General features: G+C 42.0%; 1 protein-coding gene across 1 annotated transcript in view; it reads right to left on the bottom strand.

The window, feature by feature from the left end:
* LOC138267223 (extracellular calcium-sensing receptor-like) overlaps positions 1-20285 on the bottom strand; it is a 37562-nt gene that overhangs the window by 8708 nt on the left and 8569 nt on the right. The window contains exons 2-4 of the mRNA XM_069216079.1: positions 10303-10594; positions 2323-3153; positions 976-1203 (exon numbers count right to left, since the gene is read on the bottom strand). Coding sequence (XP_069072180.1) covers positions 976-1203; positions 2323-3153; positions 10303-10594 — 1351 coding nt within the window. The remainder of the gene's footprint in view (positions 1-975; positions 1204-2322; positions 3154-10302; positions 10595-20285) is intronic.

Genomic DNA, 20285 nt, shown 5'->3' with positions numbered 1-20285 from the left:
TGTACTAAATTACACTGTAATCAGATGATTATTGATTTATGACTAATCTAACTGATTTCAGTGTGTACCTTTGCAAATCTGCTAATAAACCTTCATGGTTTGGAACTCAGTTATGCTCTGCCATACTTGTGGGGCAATATGTGCTTCACCGATATTGATATACTTTTGAATGGTTGATGTTAAGCCTCAATTCAATCCAAAGATACATCCACTTGAGGACAGCTAGGATTAGGATTTGCACTAAAGCTTTATGTGGTGCAAACCCCATCCTTTTGCTCCAACAATATCGACCACAGTAAGCAGGCTCCTGTGGAGCTCTTTAGAAGCCCTGCCAGTGTCTGTGAACCCCTTCTCAAAATGAAAGGGAGTGTGCCACTTACTCTCCTAAGCACACAAGATTGCCCCCTTCAGAAGACGACAGCCCTTTGTCAGTTTGGTGTAACAGAATTATTTGTTCCCATCAAAAAGGTGTAAATGAAGTTATACAAATAAATCCAGAGTCCTCTGCCAATGTGAAGTGCTGCAGACCTGCCTCGTGACTCATAGCATACAAAAGGGATTGCAGTGTTCTGTTTTTGCAGGAAGTTGTACAAATGGGTTTCTTTCTATTACCTAAATGCTCTCAACCCAATTTAACCATAACTCCTCCTGTATCATGTACACAGGATGTAAACCCATCCCAGGCCATTGGGTGAAACCTTTATTGAGAACCATAATGAACTCTTTTGTAGAAAGACCTGATTTTACACCAGAAAGCAGGGGTAAACAACTTTGTTAAATGAATGATATACATATATTCTCTTACATTTTGATCTGCATCCGTAAGAAACTGCCAAAAAAGCTTTATTAGCAGACAGTCTTGATAGAAGACCCATTGGACTACCTACATTATTCTGTGCATTAGCAGAGATATTATGTTAGCCACACAAGTTGTGTTGTTTAATAAGATGTGAGAGTTGCTGAAAATGGTCCTACCTGAGTGTCCATTGAAACCCATTGAAGGGCACCAACATCAATGACCAGGCTTTGCTGTAGGGTGGTAGTGGAGCCATAGCTACCCACTCTTGTTTGTTGGAGGATACCTTCTGCATCCAGTTGCCAGTTTATCACATCATATTGTGCAGGGGGATTTCCTCTCTCATCAAAATATTGCCTTGCACCATCAATGGTTTGGATTTGAACACTCTTAATGTAGTGAAGGACCTGGAAGAATACAGCGAAAGTCATGTTTCATGGACCCCGTTGAAATTTTTGAAGGAAAGGGACATTTACAGAGTGTGATTCATTGTTTTTATGGGTAAAGTTCTGTGAAAACACTATGCTTATGACTTTAAAGTATAATGGGCCTAGCAGCATGGATTGATTCCAAATAAAAGGTATATTGTGACAATGTACATTATCAGAGTATGACAGCGACAAGAGGATGTACCTGCCTTAGACCAACACATGGGTTTCTACTAGACCTTCAAATGTCTACATTATTTATTTATTTATTTTAATGAGGTTATTTATAAACTGCAAATATACCACACTCGTACATTGCAAACATTTTTCTTCTGATCTGATCCAAAATGAGGTTTGAAAGGTGCTAGTTCATTAGTTAAAAATAGGGTATCTTTGCCATTCTAAAACTGCACTAATAGTAATACCAAGTGATTATTTGAAATCCTATGAAGAAAGAAAAAACAAACATATTGCCAATTAAAAAGAAAATCAGGTGCATACTCAACGTGATGCACATGATCAAATATGAAGTTGTTACTGCCAAAGACAGTCACTGCCTATTTTTCCTTCTCCCTACAGTCTTCCAATCGTAGTCTGAAAGTTCACCTATGGTAATATTCCAATAGTATATTCCCATTCCCTTCATTCATTTATTTATTTTAGGTTCCATTTACAATATTTAAAATAATAAAAAAAATAAAAAACTATCATAACCCCTCATTATATATTAACAATTGTTTGATACCTTGTAATAGTTAATTTAATGTCCATACGTTTTGCCATGTTTTAGATTGCAGACTTAAATGCAGGATAAAAGTTCAACATTAGGTAGAATATCATTCACACTCATTGGTTTACAGGAAATAATAGTGATCTACAACAACTTTAATGTGTTGTTCAGGTTAGTGTCTGATATGCTTGAGACATGGTACAGTTTGTGAATGATTTGTTCTAGACGTAGCCTTAATTCTTCATCCTTCAAAGAGTTTTGTTTCACCCAATGGAATATACAAGTCATCCCTCCTTAGTTCATTGGAAGAAAACGCTACCATTCAAGGTAAATTCCCTTTGGACACTTACATGAAAGCAATTTCTTACCTGCCAGGGTTGGAAATCCAAAACATCAGCACATGTTCCTTCAATAAATGGACCTTTACCGAGCTTGCAGGCATTTAGTCCATGAAGAGCATATGCAGTCACATAGACAGCACTGAAGACATTGTATGATATTTCAAAATGTTTTACATCACTGTAGCTGTTCTGGAAGCCCTTAAATGTCTCAGCACCTGTGCACATTTGAGTTTGGTTGCCAGATGAGCTCATGGATGATCTTTCGTCCAAAACTTTGCAGCCAAACACTCCTTCCCAGAACCCTTTAATGAAGACATCATCTGGAGTCCTTGATGGATGGACATTGTTCAGATGCTCAGAAAAGCCTGGTATCTCCCCACTGTGGACTGCAAAGCCAATGGTACCAGCAAGAATTCCATAGTACTTTTTCTTGGAAAGGAGCGAAGATGTTGACCAAGCTTCGCTGGCAATCCAGACCTTCCCTGTTACATTCTGCCTTAATAACTCATCCACAATAGGGACAAAATTGGCATCATTTGAGAAAACTACAATGACGTTTGCAGTTGAGTTTTTCATCACTTGGGCAATATGGAATGCATTCTTGTTTGCTACATTTGTGACAATGCTCTCAGAGAAGGCAACGCACACCCCACTTTGTGCAAGTTCTGCCTGGAGTATCTCAGCACCGTGTTGCCCATAGTCATTATTTAAAGCCAGAATGCCCACCCAGGTCCATCCAAAATGCATCACCAACTGGGCCAGTCCACGTGATTGCGCATCATCACTGGGGATAGTGCGGAAAAATGAAGGGAATTGGTTTCGGTCACTGAGAAGTGGACTTGTGGAAAAATAACTTATCTGTCTTATGGAAATGAAGAGAAATTAGTTTGCAGGCATTAAACTTCCACTCTTGCAGTACCTTTTTGAATATATGACCATGCATTGATATCTTGCATTTAATGATTACTGACTTCGTGTTAGTAGTCTTCAGCATGCAGCAAAGAGTAATCAATCACTGGCAGTAACAAATTATTTGTTTTTTGTGTTTTGAAAGATATTCACAGGTTTGAGTAACAAACAGGAGATAGCACATTGGTAGTAGCAAGAGTAGTAGTGTTTTTTTGGGGGGAGGGAGGGTGTATGTGCATAAAAACCAACGCTGATGCCCTTCCCTGTAACTGTTGTTTGAGGTAGGAAAGTGAACACTACATCTGCACGTACTGTACCACTGCTGTATGTTAATGATGCTTGAGAAGCTTCAAATTCCATTGATGTTTGCATTAGAACACCCATGTAACAAACATAGTGTGAGCCCTCGATGCAGAACAGCTCAAAGTAGGGAATATGACTATTTTGCATCAATTTAGGGATATTTTCCAATGCATATCCACTGCACAATAATCCCCAAGCAACACTTTGAGCTGGGTTTGTGTCACTTTTTTACATTTGTGATGTAGGCTTGCAAACTCTTGATTTGGTAGGTAAAACAGTGTTAAAGGTGTCTGTGCTAGTAAGAATGTGTTTTTACCCAACAGTTGCCATTTAAGCAACCTTAGAATCAAAAACGGAGATGAAAATCCATAAGGTTCTAAACCTATACCTTGCAGTTTGCATGAAGCTCTATGATGCTGATTCATAGCTAACTATGAAGAATTCTATATCGTAGAATTATTGTAACTTATGAACTGTAAATATCGAAAGGATCTCTGTAACAAAAAAGGGACCCCAATGAACTAGCTACATAACATACAAATCTGAGATCTACATTTTTTACACATTGTACTTTGCAATGGGCACTTTACCCCTCTATACTTCTGAAATGCAATCCTCGAATAAAGCAATAGCAGGGCACTGATACTGATGATGCTGGTTGTAGCCTAGAATACCACAGAAGAAATATTGAGTGGCTACAATAACATGACCATAAAATTAAAAAGCAAACTTGATATAGCAGGTGCAGAGAAGGAGGAATACATTTACTACTCCCAACTCCAAATCTACGTGCCTTGGAGATATAAATATACACACACACACATATATATATATATATATATATGTATACATATATATATATCTTACCTAGTGGTGGTCAGCCCTAGGTAGTTAGAGTTAGGCCTTCTCTTCCATAGGAAAAAAGGGTTTTTTGGTTGCTAATAACTTTGGTACCACTTGATGAATCTCCATTAAACTTTCCAAAATGTGCTACATTTGGGCATGGAAAGTGTCGGGGTGATCTGACATGCGGGGCTTAGAAAAAAGGGGGGTCCCAGAATGCAAAATCCCCAAGCATTTTCCATTAACACATTTTAGACGGGCTACAGCCCAAATTGCTGAACAGAATTACACAAAATGTGTCAGGAAGCGAAATCTTGGTCCATAGATAGTGTTTTTCATGATTTGGTAGAAATCCATTCAGCGTTTTTTGAGAAATTAAGGGACAAATATAATTGTATATTCTGCCATTTTGATCTGCAAGAGTCTCGCAAGACTCTAGCAGGAGTGGCAATTTAAAAATAGAGTGTTTAGACTTACCCAGGAAGCTATATTTCCCTTGGGCCATCTCGCTCTGGCAGGACTGAGACTCCAGTGGGAGCTAGCACTCTGATTGGCTGCCAGCAACATAAGAAAAATGTTGCTGGCAGCCTAAACAGGACTTGGGGACTTAGGGCCTGATTACGAGTCTGGCAGTCACTAGACTGCCAGACTCGCAGTGGCGGTCAGGATAAATATAAATTTAGTAGATTATAATGTATCAAACTCCCTTCTGATACATGGCTCCTTCATCCGGTGTGCCAGTGCTCTATCACGGGTGCAATTCCCTGTAAATATTTGAAAACATTTCCTCCTTCACAGAAAGCAGATGGGCACTACACAGTGCAATTTAGTGTGCAAATTATACAGATTAACACCAAATTGCAAAAAGAGATCTTTCTGAAACAAGATCTAACTTTTTCACAAATTTCCGTTCCGCAGTTCGGACCCTAGCTTTGTCTAAAATCCCTACATGAAACTGCATGAGGAAAATGTGTATTTGGACCCCTCCCCTTTTTCTTTGCCCCTGCTTGATGAATCACCCCGAAACATTCTGACTGGCACACTAGTTTTGAAAATTTTTGGAAGATTCGTCAAGTCATGCCAAAGTTATTAACAAAACAAAAATGTTTTTTTCCTATGGAAACCAGTTTCCATTGCAAAAGCTTTTTTTGACTTGGCTATATCCTTGGCACTGTTTTACAAATCTTCACAAAATTTTCCAAACAAAGGGGCCCAGGGGTCTTGTTGTGCATGGAAAGTTTCGGGATGATCTGTCAAGTGTGGGCCAAAGGGGGGGGGGGGGGGGGGGGGGGGGGTTAAAAAAAAATGTGTTTCCACAATTGGCACACCCTGGCATCCAGGTAAGACCCTTGTAACTGGTACCCCTGGTACCAAGGGCCCTGATGCCAGGGAAGGTCTCTAAGGGCTACAGCATGTCTTATGCCACCCTGGGGACCCCTCACTCAGGACACACTGTTTGCCAGCTTGTGTGTGCTAGTGGGGATAAAAAGACTAAGTCGACATGGCACTCCCCTCAGGGTGCCATGCCAACCTCACACTGCCTATAGGTATAGATAAGTCACCCCTCTAGCAGGCCTTACAGCCTTAAGGCAGGGTGCACTATACCATAGGTGAGGGTGAGGGCATAAGTGCATGAGCACTATGCCCCTAGAGTGTCTAAGCAAAACCTTACACATTGTAAGTGCAGGGTAGCCATAAGAGTATATGGTCTGGGAGTCTGTCATGCAATAACTCCACATCACCATAATGGCTACACTGAAAACTGTGAAGTTTGGTATCAAACTTCTCAGCACAATAAATGCACACTGATGCCAGTGTACATTTTATTGTAACATACACCCCAGAGGGCACCTTAGAGGTGCCCCCTGAAACCTTAACCGACTACCCGTGTAGGCTGACTGGTTTTAGCAGCCTGCCACACACCAGACATGTTGCTGGCCACATGGGGAGAGTTCCTTTGTCACTCTGTGGCTAGTAACAAAGCCTGAACTGGGTGGAGGTGCTTCTCACCTCCCCCTGCAGGAACTGTAACACCTGGCGGTGAGCCTCAAAGGCTCACCCCCTTTGTTACAGCACCCCAGGGCACTCCAGCTAGTGGAGTTGCCCGCCCCCTCCGGCCACGGCCCCACTTTTGGCGGCAAGGCCGGAGGAGATAATGAGAAAAACAAGGAGGAGTCACTGGCCAGTCAGGACAGCCCCTAAGGTGTCCTGAGCTGAGGTGACTCTGACTTTTAGAAATCCTCCATCTTGCAGATGGAGGATTCCCCCAATAGGGATAGGAATGTGCCCCCCTCCCCTCAGGGAGGAGGCACAAAGAGGGTGTAGCCACCCTCAGGGCTAGTAGCCACTGGCTACTAACCCCCCAGATCTAAATACACCCCTAAATTCAGTATTTAGGGGCTTCCCAGAACCTAGGAACTCAGATTCCTGCAACCTAAGAAGAAGAGGACTGCTGAACTGAAAAACCTGCAGAGAAGACGGAGACACCAACTGCTTTGGCCCCAGCTCTACCGGCCTGTCTCCCCACTTCTAAAGACACTACACCAGCGACGCCTTCCCAGGGTCCAGCAACCTCTGAAGCCTCAGAGGACTACCCTGCATCTAGAAGGACCAAGAACTCCCGAGGACAGCGGCTCTGTTCCACAAAGACTGCAACTTTGCAACAAAGAAGCAACTTTGAAACAACACACGTTTCCCGCCGGAAGCGTGAGACTTTGCACTCTGCTCGACTTGTGGAGAACAAACACCATAGGGAGGACTCCCCGGCGACTACGAGACCGTGAGTAGCCAGAGTTGACCCCCCCTGAGCCCCCACAGCGACGCCTGCAGAGGGAATCCCGAGGCTCCCCCTGACCGCGACTGCCTGCTTCAAAGACCCGACGCCTGGTTAAGACTCTGAACCTGCAGCCCCCAGGACCTGAAGGATCCGACCTCCAGTGCAGGAGCGACCCCCAGGTGGCCTTCTCCCTTGCCCAGGTGGTGGCTACCCCTAGGAGCCCCCCCCCCTTGCCTGCCTGCATCGTTGAAGAGACCCCTTGGTCTCCAATTGAAATCTATTGCAAACTTGACGCCTGTTTGCACACTGCACCCGGCCGCCCCCATGCCGATGAGGGTGTACTTTTTGTGCTGACTTATGTCCCCCCCCCCCCCCCCCCCCACCCCCGGTGCCCTACAAAACCCCCCTGGTCTGCCCTCAGAAGACGCGGGTACTTACCTGCTGGCAGGCTGGAACCGGGGCACCCCCTTCTCCATTGAAGCCTATGCGTTTTGGGCACCACTTTGACCTCTGCACCTGACCGGCCCTGAGCTGCTGGTGTGGTAACTTTGGGGTTTCCTTGAACCCCCAACGGTGGGCTACCTTGGACCCAAACTTGAACCCCGTAGGTGGTATACTTACCTGCAAAAACTAACAAACACTTAACTCCCCCATGAACTGTTGAAAATTGCACTGTCTAGTTTTAAAATAGCTATATGTCATTTATGTGAACACTGTATATGCTATTTTGCTAATTCAAAGTTCCTAAAGTTCATAAGTGAAGTACCTTTCATTTAAAGTATTACTTGTAAATCTTGAACCTGTGGTTCTTAAAATAAACTAAGAAAATATATTTTTCTATATAAAAACCTATTGGCCTGGAATTGTCTTTGAGTGTGTGTTTCTCATTTATTGCCTGTGTGTGTACAACAAGCACTACCCTCTGATAAGCCTACTGCTCGACCACACTACCACAAAATAGAGCATTAGAATTATCTCTTTTTGCCACTATCTTACCTCTAAGGGGAACCCTTGGACTCTGTGCATGCTATTTCTTATTTTGAAATAGTACATACAGAGCCAACTTCCTACAACTGTGCATTGTTGGGGCATGAGTTATAGTTACCTTAGGGCACGAATTAAAGTTACTTGAAATAACTGTAACCATAACAGGTGAATTTCTGTGGTTTTGTACTGGAAAATGTGAGCCGGCCTAACTATAACATCCCAGTAACCTTTGGTTTTTTTTTTTAGATAAAAAAAAAATATATATATATATATATATATATCATCAAGTTATGTAGATATGGAATGGAGTTAGGTATAGAAAATGTATACATACTGACCTGTCTATAGTTTGGTCCCTGATACTCTGGTCATGATACTGTGAGCACTCAATATTACTTATTCTTGATAGACGCTAACAATTTTGAGATCGTGAGATTTTCATGTAGTTAGATGATGAGTTTTTATATATGTTGCCTACCATCAAGACATTTAGGCGGCTCTATTTATTTTATAAATTGTACAGTGACAACCTTCTTAAGTGGCCTCGCTTGCACTAGTATCAAATGATGGTTTCAAACCCTAATGGCTAGATTTCTTTTGGCAAGGCATGACAGTTGTTCTCATTACCTTCTAGTAAAGCAAAGGAGGAGGACAAAAGTTCTAAGAGCCTGAACTAAAAATTAGGATTGAAATGGCTCAATGTCACTGTGACGCATAATTTACAGACATCTAAGCAGCACCATGGTTTAATAAACCCCAAAAGTGGCAGGGATAATCATTGGTATCTTAAGTGGAAAATTAATTGATAATCCAACTAAATCTCTTCTTCTTTTGGAATTTGTACCAATAGCCCCTGAAAAATATATATACCATGAAAATACACACACATTTTTGCAGCTGTTGATCTGCCCATTGTAATCACAATCACACTGTGTGATCATCATCATCACTTGTGCAGAGAGGAATCAGCCTCATGTGGAGAAGCGAGGTACAACTCTGGACCTTGCAGTTACTAATAGTCCAGGTTCGCTACTGCTTCTTTACTTGCAAAATGATAAAACTGACCATGTGCAGATTTACAACAAAAATACACGATTGAATAAACAAAACTTTTTTATCACTTTATGTAAAGCCAAGCGGCCTTATACCTTAAGCAAAAATAACAGGTAACAAATTAATGCACCTTTACACTTCTAAGGCAAGGTGGTCATTCTAACTAGAGGACAAACCACAGTTAAAATCAATCTGTTTGTGTTTAGTTAAATAATGGCATTCTTATTGGACAACTTGCCTAAACAGACATGCAATACAGATGGACAATATATTATAACACCAGTGTGATATTATTGATTTCAAAGGTGATTGGGTTAGAAAAGTTGATGTCTGTGTAAATGTAAGCATCATTTTAAAAGGAATATGCACACAAATATGAAATAATTTAGTGTTTGCAGTGTAGGTGAGGATGTTCATACATACACTTGAAGTAAAACAAGACAAAGAGGGGAAAAGTGTGCATATTAGACCTGGGGAAAGTAGTAATTACCCTGGATTAATCAGAGCAATTTTGATCATTCCACATTATCTTAACAAAAATTACACAATTGTGCCTGTTCACGTAATTAGGAGTAATTTGGCAAAAAAATCCTACCTCGTGAGCACAGGGACAGCACACTTGTCTTCTGTTGCATTTAGTGCTATGTTCTTAGCACCAAGTCCATCCGCCGGTGCAATTACACCACTGACAATTATGCGAGTTATGCCCATCTCTAGTGTGTATGCCCTACAATGGTTTCTACTTGATCTTGTCATATATACAGTACAAAAAGTGGAAAAATAAATGGCAATTAGGCTGGTTGTATAAAAATATTGTATAAAACCACTGGTCCCCATAACTCTGCAACAGTGAATCATGTGGAATGTTTTCTAAAGAAGTCCTGTAAATGTTTTTAAGCTGCAGCTGGGAGGCAGTCACAACCACGTGTGGCCTCTACCTCGATGGTCCATTAATGTCACATCTTGCTCTCTGTATTGATGTTTTAGCCTAGACTATGCACAATCTCTTCAATGAAACAGATATTTGCCAAGGGAGAAATTGTGTAGGTGGATTTGCACGTGCATCCATTATACGAGTTGTGCAGCAAACTCTTACTTATGATAAACTGGAATTGTTGTGTGTCTCTTACACATACCTGAGGGTATCGTCGTAGACCCAAAATTCTCGCCAGCACGATGGAATGTGTTGAACTGGAAGGCCCGACTATGGCTGCAATTTGAGGTTTTTCCTGGCACTGGTAGTTGAGGACAGGTCCTGCTTGCTGTGTAAGTATCCACAGCATCCCCTCAAGTGCCTTCTGCATTACAGCGCACGAGTCATAGAGCCGGAAGCCCAAGGTGACATTGGGCAGGATATTGAGGTTCTTGTTGATCTCTTCGATGGCAAAGACCATGGCTTGCAGCCTCTGGTAGGTCTGAAGACTGAACCTTCGATAGGGAGAGAGCAGATACAATGCTCAGTGATGAAGAGTAATTGGTAACATTGTCTAAAATGGAGCACACCAAAGGTAAAGGGGTTCTAGTGCTATTTAATCTACAGCTGACCCCATGACATCATGCTGTGAGTTTATGGTGGAATAGAAGTATGAGACTTGTAAGAGTCACTATGTGTTCTTAAAAGAGAAAACGTTCAGGGGCCCAAAGGAAAACATCCATAGTGACAAAATGAAAGTTATAAGAAAGCATTTGGAGTAATAAAGACGTTGGAAGCAACTGCAAATATAAGGTGGACAATGGGTATGAAGAGGTCGTCGCGTAAAATAGGCTAAGATTTAGGTCGAAAATAGTTTGGTCTTCCTAGAATTGTTCAATTTGTTATGACTAGCATTAATGCCTTCATGTATTATCTTGTATTAACTTCTGGCCCTTGCCCCCTAGAAGCCCCTCACAGCTGCATGATCAATCAGAGTATCACCAACAAGTCACATCTGAGGACTAACCATGTCTGCACTTCCACTGCAAACCCACAGCCTGATCTTATTAGCCTCTGAACCACCTGTACAGACAAACTCACACCTGGTATTGCTTCAAAGCTAAATGCTAACCATCTTGTAAGCATTATTCCACAATTATAAACACTACTTATCAGTTGTTGTTGTTAGCTTTATTTCGGTAAAAAACAAGTACCATAAAAGCACATCACAAATTCACAATTTTACAAAAATAGACTATGTATAAAAATTCTAGAATATAAAACATTCTCCCTATAAAGATTCGTGCCATATTATAGAATCGTGCAAAAATGCAAAGTTTTTCATAATAAATGTCAGAGATCAAGTATATTCCTAACTAAAAACAATAAATAAGATAAAAGTAAAAAACATTCCCATTATAGGCTCCTATTTATGAGATGGCTTTAACATTTTTGTTCTCACATGCCAGATTTCATCTAAGTAGCTGGCTAGGGCAAATGCCACTGCGCCCTGGGTATTAGACCTAAAAATTCTAAGGGCTGCAAACCAATTTTGGAAGCCCATGGTTCTGCAAAGAGGTATAATCCATTTGATTTGTTGTTTATCGTAAGCAGGACAATGGAATAGTACGTGTGCACTACATTCGGGAAGGCCGCAGCCCATCGGGCAAAGGTTGGCATGAGGATCATCTTTAGACCAGGTACAGGTAAAAGAACGTAGCGGTAGCGAGCCTAACCTGAATCTGATGTAAAGGACACGGGCTCGGGGGAATGTGATCAGATCCATATACGATTCAAACTTGTAGTGACATTTGACTGATGTAAACTTATCTGTCAAAGCTACCTAAAGAGATCTCTGCTAGTTTGCCCAATTTTAGCCACCGCCAATATGTATCCTTAACAATATATGCCACATTTTTGGGTAGATCGTAAGGGACCATCCAAAAATGGGCCAACCCCAAATTGGTCAGACTAGCTCTAACGTAATTGCACCATGGGATTTTCCCCATGTAGTTTTCACTGATCAGGGCTTTCAACCATGTCCTGTATGGGCTAAGTGATTTCAGGGCATCTATATGTGCAATAGAGTCTAAGTTCACGTCCATACGGACAGGCATCGTAGGGGAACTGGTGGGTATTCTGAGGATAGACTTTATAAAAAAGTTTTCAGCAATCTCCAAATCCTTCAGGTTACCATATCCCCATAACTTCGCTCCATACAGAGCACTCCCTCTTGCTTGTAGCTTATATATTTCCATTGCTGGAGAAATTGCGAACCTCGGGGACCTGTTTGCAAATCTCAAAACACTGCCCAGGTTCTGCTTCGAAGACATATGTGCCCTCGTTATCTGAGCCTGCCATCTATGCATATCCTCCAATCTAACCCCCAGATACACAAATTCAGCAACTCTCTCCAACTCTACCCCTTCCGTAAAGATTCTCTTTCTTACTTTGTGTTTGATGTCACCGAAGATCATATACTTGGTTTTCGTGGAATTTACTTCAAGGCCGTAGTCATTACAGAAGGACGTGAATTTTAGGAGTAAGTTTGTTAAACCAGAAGCAGTTTGGGATAACAATAATGTATCGTCCGCAAAGAGCAGGCATGGTGTCTTCAACCCCTCTAATTTGGGGGGATCATTGTCGCAGGCGAATAGATAAGGAATGGAAGCATTTATAAATATGAAGAAGAGGGTTGGAGCCAAAACGCACCCTTGTCTCACTCCCCTTTTAATTGGGATCTCTCTTGTTACTTCCCCATTTACTCCCCATCTAATTTTAGCAAAGGTCTTAGTATACAGGCTTTTGATTGTATTTAGTAGTGTGCTTGGGAGTCCTACTCTATCCAATTCCTCCCACAGCTTTTGGCGTGGGACCAAGTCAAATGCAGATCTAAGATCCACAAAAGCTACGAATAGCTTCCCTCCTTCCGGATCCACAGACTTCCATTTAATCGTGAGAAATCTGACTATCTGGTCGATTGTGCTAATTTTTTGTCTAAAGCCTGCTTGGAAGTCGCTCAAGATTTGTGATTCTTGCAGCCATTCCTTGGTTCTCGTCAGAATCTGGTGGCAGAATATTTTTTGGAGGTTATCCAAAAGGCTAATTGGCCTGTTATTTATTGGATCAGATCTGGTTCCCTTTTTATAAATAGGTATGATGATAGCGCCACTCCAGGTGCGGGGATACTTTCCACTGGCCAAGACTGCGTTTGATACTTTGTTTATATATGGACCCCATATCTCTGGGTCAGATTTATATAAGTCGGCAGGAATGCCATCGAGACCAGGAGCCTTTCCCGCTTTTTGGGCCATAATGGCCTTTCTCGTTTCGGATAATGTAAATGGCATGGGGCTATTTTCAGGAGGAACTAGTTTTGTGCACCTCAAGATCACAAACTTCCTCTTTGTAGAGTTTCGTAAAATGATCAGCCCAAGTGTCAGAGGAGATATGGCAATCGGGTCTATGGTCCTGGTTTCGCCCATTGGAAGCTACCAGGGTCCAAAAGCACTACTAATCAAAAACGGAAAATACTCCTACCTTCAATGAGGCATCTATGGTCTGTCTTGCATCCCATGAGATTTTTGTGAAGTTAGCACCTCAGAAAAGATCTTAGGTCTCCCACCTTCTAACACACTCACATCACCTCCTAACCCTAGGGAATTTCTTCTTTTGATGTGTGGCATCAATTTGGATCATGTAACATACACCTATAGGCATACGTGCTCATTGTGAGCAGGACTCTGGAGCTCGTGCCAAATCTTGTTCACCTTCTTCCATAAGGTCGATTGGAATAATGTAAACCAAAGTTTAATCTAAAAATACATAATTAAGTGTTGTTAAACTAATATTTTCTTTAGAGGCCGCCCCTCACTTTCACCACTGGTATGGCTAACTTCTTTTACTGATGCAGGCTGTTAATTCATAGGAACCTCCATATTTTGCATCCTAAGCAGTTGTTTGGCCGTGATATCATGTACTTAATACAACCAGACATATCTAAATAACTTTTTCTGTCATACTATTTAGAGGTTTCTATCAATGCTTAATTTGGGCTTGGCATGCCCTTAAAATGCAGTTTGTTATTCTGGCCACAAGGTGGCGTGTTTTTCTCATGTCAGCTGTTCAGTGCTTCCCGTAGAATTGCAAAGCTCTATTTAGCAGGATTCTTAACATTAAGGCTTAATCAGGACTTTCGGGCAAGACAATTATAAAGTGTTCTGTTTTCCTACATAAAGTGCCATTGGAGCACACCAGCAACCACCAGCTCAAATTAACTATTGACTTACCAAGAAGGAAACCCACAATCACTCATGGATAGGAACGAACGTCATGAAGCTCAGTTTAAGAGACACTGAACTTGTGCTCCTCAGCGACAAATACACATGGGTGAAATTACATAATTTCCCAAAAAACCACATGCATTACTCAAAATGTCACACAAGGTCATGCATGGCAGGATCTTTGCGTAACCAGAAAATGTGCAATGGTGTCTCTAGTGGGGACCAGATGGGTCTTGTGTCCCAGCTCTGTTTGTTCTGCCCACCCGCACAACCACAGCTGTTGAATGTAGCAGGAGTTGAAAAAAAGAAAAAGAAACACTGTTCCTTGCCACAGACATTAATTTGCCCATTATCTTTTTGTTTACGAAGAAGCGTTTTTGCTAAAAAATTAAAATTCTGATTGCATCTATGTGTGTGTGAGTGTGTTTCTGTATAGACGCATATGCGTAAAACGAAGTCAGATTCTTTGGCACCGCTTGACAAACCTTCACAAAATATTCCAAAAAACCTGTGCTGGTGAATCTTGTTGCGCATGATCCGTCAAGCGGGGGCCAGGAAAAAAGGGGGAGGGAGGGTTTAAAAAAAAAGTGAGTTTCCTATGTTAATTCCCATAGGACCTTTGAATGCAACCACAGCCCGAACCACTGGACGGAATTGCACCAAATTCGGCAGAAAGCTAGCTTTTGGTGCACAGATAACACTTGCACTTATTTTGTGTATATCTGTCCAGTAGTTTTGAAGATAGTAAAGGGAAAATACATTTAGATATTTTGGGCTGTGGATCCTTTGCGATAATTTCTTGAAAAGTAGCTAGCTAGTGCAGGGAAATACACAGCTCTGATTGGCCTAAAACACAGTGTTGGCAGCCATCTTAGGACTCGGTTAAAAGATTAAAAAAAATACAAGGGGCTAGTGTAGTGTCACCCTGACCCCTTAGCTCTGGTTAGGGCTGACCGCTCTCACCAAGCAAAAGCAAACATAAATTTGTTTTCGGACAGCGGGATCTTTCAAACAGGTCCCGCTGTCAGAAAGCAGAGTTTTCATCTGTCTTCCCTGCATGCAGATATGCCGATGCCATGCACTGCTAATTACCTCACAAATTACGGCACTAATGACATCTTTGATAACATCACTGATAATATCAATGTAATATTTGCCGTAACATGTTTGACAAAAAAAAAATGAGCACTTTGGGAGCACGAGTTGTAGTTACCTTAGGGCATGAGTTATAGTTACTTCGGATAACTCTAAGTATGGGTGAATTTCTATGGTTTTGTATGTTTAAAATGTGAGCCTAACTATAACGTCCAGATAGATAGATAGATAGATAGATAGATAATCTATTGTATATATTATATGATATCCATGGAAGAAAATACACAAAAGACGCACAATTTTGGAATGAAAATTTTGCATGAGCATATTGCCAAAACTCTGCTCCATCCAATACATCTGCTCCTGAGCCAATTAATAGCATATATTAATATACTAAAAATCTTAGCATTCACCTTTGATATAAAAATGAATCTTGTTACCCGCATCAGATCGCAGCCAGTACCTTACACTGTTTCCTTCACCTTGTCACCTGCTGAGGACTGCAGGAATATGAAAAACCATCACCTTCTGCCATAGGTACACCTGTTCACTCTATTTCCTTCTGCAATGTACAGCACACATCCAATCTAAGAAAAGTTTTAAAATTTGTCTAAGCATAGTATTTTGTAATCAAAGGATTCACTTCAAGTACAAAACCTGTACTAGATAATATGCAAATAACTAAATTGCAAAAATGCTGGCATGATGCTAGGCACCTTGAATGTGTGCCAACCTAGGGGAAGAGAACAGCAGCGCACGTTTTAGCAGATATGGCTTTGCGATGCTCACCTCCCCCCAGTGCCATGCAGCACAGACACACTGCTCTTGCGAGTTTGTAAAAAAATAAATATGTTTTTGTCTCTCCGAAACAAATACATCTGTCTAACTGAGCTCTCTAACCAATGCTCCTAAACCTTTATTGTGCGCAGTCTCATGAAATCCAGATGTATGCCTTGGCATACTGTGGGTTTTTTCAAAACGTACTTTCATGCAGGCATATTCCCCGCCCCGAATGCTTGCCTTGTCTTGGCCTATTTTGTTTCAGTACAGAATTAAAAACTAAACATTTTACAATGTTCTATATTTTATTTAACTTATTGCGATATTGTTTTAATTATTTATAGTGGCATTAATTTGTGGAATTTCCATTATTACCATCTAAACATCTCAAAACACATAGGGGGTCATCACGAGTTCGGTGAACGGTTTTTACCGTCTGCCGAACTTCCGATGTGAGGTTGCCACCACACAGGCAGCAAAACCATTAGGAGATTCCCACTAGGCTTGTGGGTGGAAACCTTGCGAGAAAAAGACTACATTATTGTTGTCGGCTCATAACCGAGCCGGCAGCAATGCTGTAGCCTGGAGAGTGCACGATCACCCTCGCAATGTTCACTGTCTGCAAAGCAGACAGTAAACACTGCAATGGTGCCAGGCAGCAGGGGGTGGGGGCCCTGCACTGCCCATGTCGAGTGCAGGGCCCTGCACCTGTTCTCCACCAGCTACCGCCATGAAAAGGCTGGCGGAGAATGAGGTTGTAATCCCCTGGCGCATTAGGATCTCCAGCACCGCCAGACCACTGGGATCAAAGATCCTGGCGGTGCTGGCGCCGCCAGGGTTTTCATGTTGCGGTCCTGACCACCACCACAAGTGTGGTGGTCTATAGACTGCCACACTCGTAATGAGCCCCATACTTCTTAAGGGGGCCTATGGGTCAAGTTATGTGTTAAATCAGTGGACGCTTCACACTGCGGTTGTTCCATGCAGGATAATTCTGCTGCACATATGATCTGTGCGCCTCACTGTTTTCAGTCCCTGCAAATAGATGTAGAGGTCACACACTTGTCAGATGAGTTTTTATCTGGATAACAGATGAAGGTTTACTCTAGGTATATGTATGGGTCACCGCACATGTATATATTGTACCACAATACGGGGGAACTACATAGGTCATGATGTGTAAAGAAGTGCATTCTGACACTGTTCCACTAGGATACAACACACCCTTTATTTCGACTTTCCAGACCCATTCATTGGAACTTTTATAACATAAACAATCTTGTGTATTGATGATGTCCTTCACTGTGGTATTTCCAAACTCCTGCAGTTCTAGTCCTCGGTTTTATATGTTATTACTGATTCATTACTGATGGCCTGTATTGCTTGACCTGCAGATATCTCGACAGACAACCCTGCCCTGACGAGACCAGGGGATTTAATGAATAGGGTTGAAAAGTCGATGCAGCCTTGGGGCTGTCACTCATGAATCTATGACATAACTGACATAAGCTGGGTTTAAATACTTTGTACTGGACAAGGTGTTTTGCACAGCTTTATGATACCCTGAATATCGGTTTGTGTATACATGTATGCACTTTTGTTGCACTGCACTAGATTGTATGAAAATGCAGTACAATTTATTGGAACAGTAAGATTGGCTTACTATCAGAGCTAGTTGCGAGTGTGGACAGCAATGGCTCCTCTGCTGCAGCAGAGGAGCATCGACCCCCCCACCTTCCTGCCAGCAGCAGCAGCTGCAAACCTTTAAAAATAAAATGATAATAACCAATGTTTATTATTGCTTTATTTTTATAAAGGCGGGGCCATGGGAGATGACAGGGACGGGGGGGTTCTATTCACTCCCCTCAGTGCGCGTTTGAGTTTGGCTGTCCGTCTCGGGCTGGTCAAACACACGAACACACTGAACTCTCTCCAGCCTGCCCTGTGTTTCTTTGTTTTGTATCTCCCCCACCCCCGCCAGACACTGCCCCGCGGCTTTACCACACTGCGAGCCACGACTGAGTGTGGACAAAAGGCACATCGATTGGTAGATGATTAAAACAAATCTTCTGAATCATTGTAAGTAATGACCTGGAAGCACGTGGCCAGGCCAGTGCACCCCAACCCTCCTGGCCCCATGACCAGGACCCAAACACAGCTCTGTCAATCCTCCTAACTGAGATTCCCAATGAAATGTGTCCCTGGTTTTCCAAAATTACTTATAACGCAAAGGAGGTGGCAAGTGATTCAAAAAGGTGTAACTGCCCCCTTTGGGCACTTCCTCGAAGGGAATCATGTCATTTGTCTTGGTGGGTAGTAGGCAGTGGCCTAAATGACTACTTCTTGCTTCTCCTGATGTCTTTCCAAAAGGGAAACATTATTGTAAACCTGTTCCTTTATGGAACACAGGCTGCTTAAAAAAGGTATTTTTTACAGAATGTGAACATAGGGTCAAGGTCGGCAGGCCACCATCCCCTTGTTAGTAGCAAATGACAGAGAGTCGTAAACAGTGACCTGCCTAATTAATGTTCATCAGACAGATTGTTTTATGACCTCCTATGAATTCCAGTTTTGAGATGGAACCCACGAGTGCATAGGTCTCTTGGTAAAATGACAGACAAGTCAGAATTTGCAAGCAAAAGGCATCCTCTTTGTACATTTGGCCCATAGTTGTATCTGATGTTTGCTGGTACTGCAAGTGCCTTTCATAAGGTATTACAGTACATCTTGATATCTGACAAAGCCTTTAATACTACATTTTAGTTTTGTTAGATCACGAAAAGTCAGCTGTGTAAGCTTATTCCGCTCTGATGTCATAAGCTGCCCTTACTAGCTTGACAGTGGAGTTACAAAGCCAGATGAAGCTCTTATGTACCCCGGACAAACGAGGACAGGCAAAATAAATAACCTATTAAACGAATAGCATATCTCATTTCCTGACTAGTGATGGTCTCTCTTCAAACAGCTCCTAATGTGCCAAATAAATAAACAAATGCATAAACAAAATGCATGGGACCAGTGTTTTTCCTAGCAGCCTGCTGCTGGAACTGCTGATGTGCGTATGCATGCAGTGCATGAATAGTGTGAAGCAGCAGATGGCAGCTGCACAGTGGACTGAATGCCAGCTGTGCCAAATACCAAGGCTGCCTAGACTTGATTGTGCCCCGTTCCTCTTTTGCCACCTCTTTTATTTCTTTTTTACATTGTCCGCCTCTTTGACTCACTCTTTCATGTTCCCTATTTTCCCTGCGTTCTCGCTGTGACACTCTTTCCCTATCTTTCCTCTTTGTTTTTCTCCCTTTACTGTGTTACTTTCTCTTGCTCTGGGCCAAAGACAGACAGTGAAAAATAAATCCTGGTTCCCAAAACATGTACTAGAGCCAGCAACTCGAGAAACCTGGCAAATGGTGAACACTATCACCGACCAACCAGACTGCTCAGAGATAAAACATCAACAGGTAATAAATGTCCACATTTTCTACACTATAGCCTGCACGGAGGTGGCTCCAGTGTTATCCTCATATCCACCGGTTCTTGCGTCCAGAGAAGTGTAACAGTAGCAGGAACTGTGCCACATTTTCTCGAGTCCACCTGTCACTAAGGCTTGGTTATGAGCTAAGGCGTAATTTATTGCCTGATATTATTAGGCGCAATAAATAATACCTGTTAGAAATGGGGTTTTTGGTTGGCAGTCAGGTTACTCTCTGTCCAAGCAAGAACCCTCACTCTAGTCAGGGTAAGTCACACACAATCCAAAATTAGCCTGTGCCCACCCTCTGGTAGCTTGGCACGAGCAGTCAGGCTTAACTTAGAAGGCAATGTGTAAAGTATTTGTACAATAAATCGTACAATACCACCATATAGCACCACACAAATACACCACACAGTGTTTAGAAAAATATATAATATTTATCAGGATAATTGTAGGTCAAAACGAATGAAGTTGCAATGTGAATTTGTAGAGATATCACTGAAAAGTGATATGAAATGTCTTAAGTCTTTAAAAAGCAAGCAAAGTCTCTTTCAAGCACAAAGTACCTGGTTTTGG

The sequence above is a fragment of the Pleurodeles waltl genome, chromosome 12 (genome assembly GCF_031143425.1).
Source record: "Pleurodeles waltl isolate 20211129_DDA chromosome 12, aPleWal1.hap1.20221129, whole genome shotgun sequence".
NCBI lineage: Eukaryota > Metazoa > Chordata > Amphibia > Caudata > Salamandridae > Pleurodeles > Pleurodeles waltl.
Note: the sequence above shows the minus strand (reverse complement) of the source record. Positions and strands in the feature narration are given on the sequence as shown.